This window comes from Amphibalanus amphitrite, unplaced genomic scaffold, assembly GCF_019059575.1.
Source record: "Amphibalanus amphitrite isolate SeventyFive unplaced genomic scaffold, NRLGWU_Aamphi_draft 000950F_arrow, whole genome shotgun sequence".
NCBI classification, from domain to species: domain Eukaryota; kingdom Metazoa; phylum Arthropoda; class Thecostraca; order Balanomorpha; family Balanidae; genus Amphibalanus; species Amphibalanus amphitrite.
The window spans coordinates 255314-264556 of NW_024882444.1; the positions used below are offsets into that span (position 1 = coordinate 255314).

The 9243-nt window shown below is 52.8% G+C and overlaps 1 protein-coding gene across 1 annotated transcript; it reads left to right on the plus strand.

Annotated features, from left to right (window-relative positions):
• The first annotated feature begins 571 nt into the window (after positions 1 to 571).
• LOC122368481 lies at positions 572 to 7556 on the plus strand. The gene is made up of 2 exons (XM_043342439.1): positions 572 to 1964; positions 7152 to 7556. Exon 1 carries the CDS (start codon positions 649 to 651, stop codon positions 1933 to 1935), a length of 1287 nt encoding a protein of 428 aa, XP_043198374.1. The 5' UTR covers positions 572 to 648; the 3' UTR covers positions 1936 to 1964; positions 7152 to 7556.
• The last annotated feature ends 1687 nt before the right edge of the window (positions 7557 to 9243 follow it).

Genomic DNA, 9243 nt, shown 5'->3' on the forward strand with positions numbered 1-9243 from the left:
ATCAGCCGAGATACTAGTCAGTCGGGCTAGCGCTATCCTATCCTCCCTTCATGACTGCACAGCACTAAAACCCAGAGCCGAGACTTCCCGAGCGCGACCTCTGACCCCACGCGGTCCGAAGGGTCGGCCGATGCCTAAGGGCGCGCCGCGCGCCGGCCACCCGGATAGCCTCTGCCGAGTCTCTCGTTCATACACCGTTTACTACGCGCTCGATTCATTCATGATTCTGTGTTTCCTCGTTCCTCTCGTTAGATGGCTCTACTGATGCCATAGGCGATCCCAGGAAGATTGCGGCCAGAATACCCCAAACGGCAGAAAATGAGGTTTTTGGTGAATATCTCGGAAAGTATTTGGCATACAACGATGCAATTTCACAGCCTCGTGGTAAATGTGCATACACATAATTCGGGTTGATACTTATGCATTTGAACATTATACAGGACCAGATATGTCCGAAAAAGCAAAACCAATAAGACTTTTACTGGAGAACCGTACGACTCAGTCCACTTGTTCAAAAACACGTACTTCAACCTCCTGAACAAAAAACAACTGCACTGTTCGCCACTCGATGCAGGTGGGCCTCCTCTGGATGTTCACCTCAGCCACCTGGAAAAGGTACACTCCATCGAGTACAGCTCTGATGCCAAGATGGCATACCGACTCACGGATAAGGTGCTCCATCCAACAAGCATAGAGCGCGTGAACGTGCAGCTCGCCGTAGCAGCCACTCACGAGACAACCATCGCTGCGCTCCGCTACTATGGGCAACATGCAGAGTACGGCTCCTTAAACGGTACAGCAGAGTTCGTGCACCAAGTTCGGAGGTGGTTCGACATCGTCAACGTGAAGTCCCCTGGGAAGCATGTTCGTCGCAACGACTCGACTCTGCAGCCTATTTCCACTGGAGATGAAGAAGGGCTGGCATACATCGAGAAATTCAGAAAGATGATGCTGCGCTGGGAAGCCCAGGGAAACAAGAAGACGCAAATGTCGCTCGACACGATACGTGGAGTGGCAGCAACCTGTCGAGGGCTGGTCGGGCTGGCCAAGTATCTGCTCAGACAGTGTGATCTCGAGTATGTCCTGCTTGGCAAGATTCAATCCGACCGGCTAGAAGGTCACTTCGGCCACCTCCGGAAACTGGCCGGAGGCAACTTCTGGGCGAGCTCTCGTCAATTTTTTGAAGGAGAGGCTATCGTCCGCGTAAAAAGCCTAATTTGGCTCTCAGGCTATGGTCTGAGAACAGTGACGGCTGGCATGCAACCTGTCTCTCAGCAGCGCCTGGAAAACGACCAGCGAGCCGTCACTGAGATCACCGAGTATGCCGCTGCTGCCTCTTCTGATGACCCAGCCCAAGACGTCCCAGAAGGGACACAGCAGGCTCTGCACCACATAGCAGGCTATTTAGCCCACTCAGTCAAGAAGACTCACAGATGTGATGAATGTCGCGCGCTACTCTCTGACGGGCTAAGGACGCAACTGGTAACCGTGGTGGCAGAGAATGCTGAAGAAAAGCTGGTGGCTGCTAGCTTCACCGACCTCCTCAACCGTGGAAAGCTCCTGCAACCGAGTGAACTGTGCCTGCGAGTCGTCATGGAGGTCTGCCAGCTCTACAGACTTCTGGTGAATTCACAGTCAGAGACTCGCACCATCCTCTTTGGCAGTTCAAGTCCCAAGAATGTGTTCAGATCTGTGGTTCAGAACATGCTCGGCGATGACGAAGAACTGAAGGAAGTGGCTTGTGGAAGGGGGCACAAGTTTACCAGCAATATCCTCGCCACCATGGCCGGAGCGCTGTTTAACGTGTTCGTGTCTAACCACGTGAAGGATGTGAACAGCCAAGTGCATAGCAAGAAACGAAAGGGGCCGCCGACGCGCACCAGTGGGCGCGGTGTGGACTCGGACAAGATCCGCAAACTAACGGGCGCGAGCTGAGTTCATGCCTGTTCAAGAACATGTAGCATGTGTTGCGTCGTCGCGTCACTCACACACACAGCGAAGACGGCACTGCGTTCGGAGCTGTATTGACGGTCCGCTCTGTAACACGTCCGGGGAGCGACTACCCCGTCCTCCCCGCCCGGCCGGCTGGCCCCGGCCCGCCGACCGGTCACCGCCGGAGGCGCCGAGCGGCACCGGTACTATACCTGACAAGGGCGGCAGAGACTGTACACTACATCCCTCCCCAACTTATCTTTAAGTACATCACAAAGGAAATGACAATTAAACGAATAGTTCATGCTCCTCGTTCAGTGGCTTACAACGTTCCCGAACCACTGGGGTTTCACACTGAGTCGACCACTGCGCGTGCGGAGTCCTACACATTGGTCAGCCGCCTCGTCAGAAGGTCGGTCTGCCCGGGCGCTCGGCGTAGCGGCGCACGCCGGACCCTCGCGGCGTGGAAGAGAGAACGGCTCAACGAAATCACGCGGTTCAACATACTGTTTAACATAACTGCTGTTTCGCTTAAACAACTTTCCATCAGGCCTTCTCACCGTCACCTGAGAGCCGCTCACCGACACGACTCTATACGGCTCTGAGAAGAAAGCTCCTGACAGTTTAGTGAGTCTGTTCGGAATTTTCACCAGCACTCTGTCACCGACACTGATGTTGGCTGGCATTGTGTGTCGTTGTCGATCAGCGTAGCGTTTCCCCGCCTCACGGTAGCGCGCGTTCCTCTGCTGTACGACCGGCCGGTCGGGTGCCGGTGCGGGACCAGAGGCGGCCGGCATCTTGGTGCGCAGCCGCCGACCGCAAAGCAGCTCGGCGGGACTGACCCCCGTGGCGGGGTGAGGCGTGGTGCGGTACGCCAGCAGGAACGTCGGCAGGCTGGACGGCCAGCTCCGCCCCTCCGCCACGGCGGTCCGGATGGCCTTCAGCAGCGTCCGGTTCTTTCTGACGCTCGACAGAACCATTAGCCTGTGGCCAGAGAGGTGTCACCGTCAGATGTCGGATCCCACGCACCTTACAGAAGTCATCAAACTCGGCCGAGGTGAGGTTGCGAGCGTTATCGGTTGTTAACGTCAGCGGAAAACCATGGCTAGCAAACATCTTATCGAGACGAATAATGATTTCCTGGGTTGTGGTTTGAAACACTGTTTCGACTTCCACCCACTTCGAGTACTTGTCGATTACCACAAGAAGGCTCTCACCACCCAGGGGTAGCCAGTAACAGTTGGTAGCATTAGGCCAAATGGGCGCTCAAAAACTACTACCCCATAGGGTTTGCATGTTAAATCGACCTTTTTCAAGCGAGCCCCACACGTAAGCTAACGGATAAATTGCCAATATTATTATGGGAAAAGGTAGCCTAAAGCTTCCTCTACAACCTTTTTATCTAGCGTTTTTCGATGCGGAGGCCATAACAGGTCCAAAAAGCATTGGGCGCTGCCCGAGGTACCAAAAGCCCCTCCATGAGGGCACTAGTTCCTGCGCATGCGCACATTGCGTCAACCCTGTACTAGCGTAAGTTAGTGATACTGCTCACGGACTCGATCAGCCAATGAGCGTCCCCGATTATAATAACAGATGTCGCTAGCATCACGTAAATCCTGCTTGTGAACACATTTTAAGAATGAAACAGCTGCGCCATTTCCGCCTTCCATAGATTCCTTCCATCTTTGTATCAACTATAGGCTTTTCAACTAACTTTATTCTAAGTTTTAAACTATGGTTAGTATGTTATTTCTGGTTCATATAATTTAAAAATAACTGCTTTATGAATTTGGCTTTACTCGTCAGAATTGAATACTCTATTTTTTCCATATTCAAAAATATATCACATTCCATGTAACTCATCCAGGTAAAATGGGCGCTTTCCGCGTCGTTGGTGTACCCGTTGTTCTATATACCCTGCTCACCACCAGGAAACGGTCCACACAGATCGTTTAAGTCTTCCCAGGGCCCTGATGGAAGTTCTGTGGTGCATATAGGCTCAGGCGGGTTCCCTGCAGACACGACCTGGCACGCATGGCACGACCTTACCAGTCTCTCAACGTCTACGTCCACTCCTGACCACCATACGCAGCTTCTGAGCCTCTGCTTTGTACGGACGACACCCTGGTGCCCCTCATGTGCCAGGTTTAGGACCTTCCCGCGAAGTCGATCTGGAATAACGAGGCGATTTCCCCGTAACAACATGTTGTCGCATACAGATAGCTCCTGCCACAACATTCGGTACGGCCTTGGGCAGTCCTGCTTCTTACCGGTTGGCAGACTTCGCATCACCAGCTGTAACTGGTCGTCTCGGGCCGTCTCCTTTTGAATGTCACTCTTCTGTAGCGCGGACGGGATGGCGTGACTGGTCACAAAACGTGCGTAGTGGTCGCCGCCGTTGCCGCCAGCAGGAGCCGGTGTCTGTGTCAGTCGGCTGAAACAGTCAGCGATGTTAAGCCGTCCCGAGACATGCTTCACACGGTAGCGATACGGTTGCAGACGCAGCACCCACCGTTCAATCCTGGCTGGTGGCTTAGAGCCAGGTGAGAAAATCGCCAGGAGTGCTTTGTGGTCAGTGAGGAGGTCAAAATCAATGCCGTACAGGTACAAATGGAACCGCTCACAGCCCCAAACCACCGCCAGAGCCTCCCGCTCTGTCTGGGAATACCGCCTCTCGACATCACTCAAACTTCGGCTGGCATACTCAACTGGCTTGAGCACACCTGAGCGCTGTCTCTGAAGCAGGACTGCGCCGAGGCCCACCGGGGAAGCGTCCACGACAAGTTGGGTCTCTGCTGTCAGGGAGAAATAAGCGAGAACGTTCCTGTTGGCCAGCCTCCGCTTCAACTCGTTGAAGGCGTCGTTCTCCGGCTTCTCCCATTTCCACGCCACCCCAGACCTCGTCAGGTCACGGAGAGGTGCCGAAACTGTTGACAGATCGGGGATAAAACGACCCAGAAATGTCACAAGACCCAGGAAAGACCGCACTTCGGAAGCATCCTGCGGTTCTCTGGCGTTCAAGACAGCCGCCACCTTCTCGCCGGTCGCAGTGACTCCGGCTTTCCCCAGACGGTGCCCCATGAACGTCAGCTCAGTCATGCCAAACTGACACTTCTCACCGTTCAGTTTCAGGCCGGCATCCTGTAAACGGCGGAGGACTACGTCCAGCCGACGATCATGCTGCGCGACTGTCGGGGCATACACGATGATGTCGTCGGCAATGTTGCGGACGCCGTCACACCCCTCCAGCACCTGCTGAATCACCCGCTGGTGCATCTCTGGGGTACACGAGATACCGAACATCAAACGTTTGTACCTATATAAGCCCTTGTGTGTGACGAAAGTGGTAATGCTCCGTGATGACTCATCCAGCTCGATCTGGTGGAATGATTGTGCCAAATCTAGTTTGGAAAACACCGTAGACCCTGTCATTTCATGCAACACATCATCCAGTGTGGGCATTGGATGCCTCTCTCGAATCACAGCTGCATTAGCCCGGCTCATATCCACACACAGTCTGATATCCCCGTTCTTCTTCGGCGCACATACAATGGGTGACACCCACGGGGTCGGGCCACTAACCTGTTCAATAATATCCTGGTCCAGCAGCTCCTTCAGCTTCTGCTCCACGGGACCTTGCAGAGAGAACGGAATTCTCCTGACCTTCTGCGCCACCGGGGTGACGCCTGGATCGATCGGCACCGTCAGCTGGAAGTCCTTCAGCTTGCCAAGTCCTCTGAAGAGAGCAGGGTATTTGTGAGCGGGATGACTGCTCTCGGAGACGCATCTGACCTGGGGTCCCACACGGAGCAGGCCCAGCCTCTCAGACGTCGCCCTCCCCAGCAGAGACTGATGTGACCCAGGGATGACATGAAACACTGTTTGGGCTGTGCGACCCTGAAATGTGACACTGGTCTTGAACTGGCCCATGACTCTCATTGGTTTTCCAGATCCATACGCGTACAGTCTGTCACTATTTGGTAGCAACTGTTTACTCCCAAACTTTTCCTTGAACAAAGCCTCACACATGACGTTGCACGTAGCACCCGAATCAACAAGAAGGTCACAAGACTGGCCACTTACTTGGACAGGGTACGTCACGTCGCGGCCGTCATCGGCGAGCCGGAAGACGTGATCTTCGTGCTCCGTCGTCACCAGACGAACCTGTCTCCGGCCCGGTCGAGACTGGCCACCCCCACGACACATTCTCTGGTAATGACCACCTCGACCACAGCTATGACACTTTTTGTTTTTAGCGAAACAGTCCTCGGGGTCGTGAGTACCCTTGCCACAGCGAAAACATTTCGTCCTACCGTCTGTCTGATCCGAAGCTCCTCCAGGCATCCTCCGATCAGGGCGGCGCGTGTGCACAGCGCGTGCAGCGAGCTCCTCTGCTGCGCGGTCCTCCATCAGCTCAGCTTGTCTGTCGGCATCTTCCATAGACCTCGCAATCGTCAGCGCCGACTGCAGCGTCAGGCATTGTTCCCTGAGCAGATGGCATCGTAAGCGATGGCTCAGGCACTTGTCAACAATCTGATCTCTGACCATTTCATCCTGAAGGGATCCATACTCGCAAGTCCGTACAAGGCCCCGCAGCCTGGTTGCAAAAACATCGATCGTCTCCCCTGGCCTTTGAGCTTCCTTACGGAACACATGTCTCTCGTAAATTACGTTTCGCTTCGGCAAAAACTGTTGATCAAAAACTTCATAAAGCTGCTGCAGAGTCTCAACCTTGACACTCGCGTCAACAACAGAATGGAACACTTCTTGAAGATCTACTCCTCCGACATGTAACAAAAGCGCTATTTTCCGAGACTCTGAGGTGATGCCCGATGCCTGAATGTAATATTCAAAAGAGCGTTTCCAACTGTCCCACTTACTTGGCTCCGCGCAACTGAACGGCGCGAGCGGCGCCAGCTCCCGCTCCATGACCACGTACCGTGTGGGCCGACGACTATACCTCGCTGACACGCACCGGGGCAGCAGATCTCATCTTCGTCGCCAATGTTGCGTCGTCGCGTCACTCACACACACAGCGAAGACGGCACTGCGTTCGGAGCTGTATTGACGGTCCGCTCTGTAACACGTCCGGGGAGCGACTACCCCGTCCTCCCCGCCCGGCCGGCTGGCCCCGGCCCGCCGACCGGTCACCACCGGAGGCGCCGAGCGGCACCGGTACGATACCTGACAAGGGCGGCAAAGACTGTACACTACAGCATGCACCCTGTCTCTCATCAACGCCTGGAAAACGACCAGCGAGCCGTCACAGAGATCACAGAGCATGCTGTTGCTGCCTCTTCTGACGAGCCGGCCCAAGACGTCCCAGGAGAATCGGCCCAAGGGCTGGGATAGTGGACCAAATCGGTGTTTGTGCCCATGCTGGCCGTTGGGAATCGTTACGAATACATACGTGTGGGAACCAAAACTGTCTTTGTTGAACCTGATCGATGGTGAAAAGTAGTCCACTTGTAGCTGGGAGTATAACTTTCTGTTTTATGACAGTACCTACCATTGAACACACAACTCAAAATGCACAGAAACACTTGCATGCCTCTGATCTTCGCTTGATATTTAAGTCCACAGCCTGGAATTTTGACTCAAGATTGGCAATTCTGGCGGGAAAACATAGCGGAAAATGTTTTGTTTTCCATTTAAGCGAAGGTTCCAGAACGTTAAAATGAATAATTCAAAGAAAAATGGCCATGCTCCCTGGCAAATGCTTCAAACGTATTGCCACAATTTTGGGCCCCTTATGCTACTTCGGCCAGATCAGTGCACAGTCCATGTATAGAGAAGTCTGTGGCAGGGTACAATAGACCACCACAGGGTAAGATGGACCACAGTGGTCCGTCTTGCCCCAAATCTAAATTCTGTCATTATCATGACGTATATGTTAAATAGCCCAACATTGCAAAACCTTGCCTCTCCTAAAGTGTGACTATAACTAAGTTTATAGCTTTGTTCTTCACAGTAAAGTGCAAAATAGAAACTAATCATGCAAGAAAGGCGCCGTAATTGAATCACCCGTAGACCTCTTATATTAGATCGGTTTGACGAAAAGCAACACTTTTCTCAATAACTCAAAAGCTATGCATCCTAGCAGCATGAGCTCAAGATGGCCATTGTTACGAAGGAAAACAAACATAGTGAGTGCATAAAGCCAGAGGTGAATAAAACTCAAAAGCTGTCACCTACGCGATGTCTAGCTGTCGGCAATTTTTCACAAGTCATCTTGAAACAGAAGGTACCATTTTTTGCCGTTTTCTCATCACCTTTGAGGCCAAAAAAGTAAATTTGAACATGAGGCTAGAATGTTAGAAATAAATTGATCTTTCAAATTTCAGACTCTGGGCATCACATCGCATCACCATATTTCAATACCTAGTTACACAACAAAAAATAAATCACTATCACTAAACTTACCTATAGGTCTGATCGACTTCCTATAGCTCGTCCTGGCTTCCTGATCCAGTTCAATCAGAACTCACGAAAGGATTGTCAGTTGTCACTGATTCACTTGTCTTTGCTTCAGTAGTCAAGACCAATTATCAACGCTCCTACCAAATTTCTAGGACCGATGGTCATGGACCTCGCACCAGTTGTGGCCCAGATGTGACGTCCCCCGTCCCCAGTCGCCCGGTCCCTCCCTACTCCGTCGGCGGCCAAGGCCGCGTCGGTCCCCGCCTCCGCTCAACCGGCGACGAGCGGGGACGAGCTGTCGCGCTGTCGCCGTTTTTCCTGCGTTGTCTATGGCGCTTCACAACGCACCGGCTGTCGCACCGGCGGGATTTTTCAGCCCCAGCTGTCTACAAAGAGACGACGCTGTTAAATTTTTGTGCCGTGGTTCATAGTGGTCTTCTATGGGAAGACAGCTCTGATTGTAGCGGAAACGGCCTAGTTATCTACTTTAAATGCATCAACTGAGATGCTCGAATCTGTCTGTTTATTCCTATGGCTGTCGCCTACGCACGCAGGCGAGTAGCAGGTTTTTTTCACCTCTGCATAAAGCAGTAGATACCAGCAGCGGTTCAGCCGGGAGGGCTGGTGGTCCGTCTTGCCCCGCTGGGCCGTCTTACCCCACCTTCCCCTAAGGAGAACCGGATTTTTAGAACTTATCCGTAACTTCAAAACTCATGGAAACGTCTTAAATTCTTCAAATTTTGAGTACTCCAGTGCGAAATTCGCCCCGACGGGTTGTCGGTCGTACCCTAACCACATTTCACACCACTATGAACAATAAATGCACACACTAAAATCGCTATTACCGATAGGCTCATCCAATCAAGTTTCGATAAACCCGTTCATCATCAA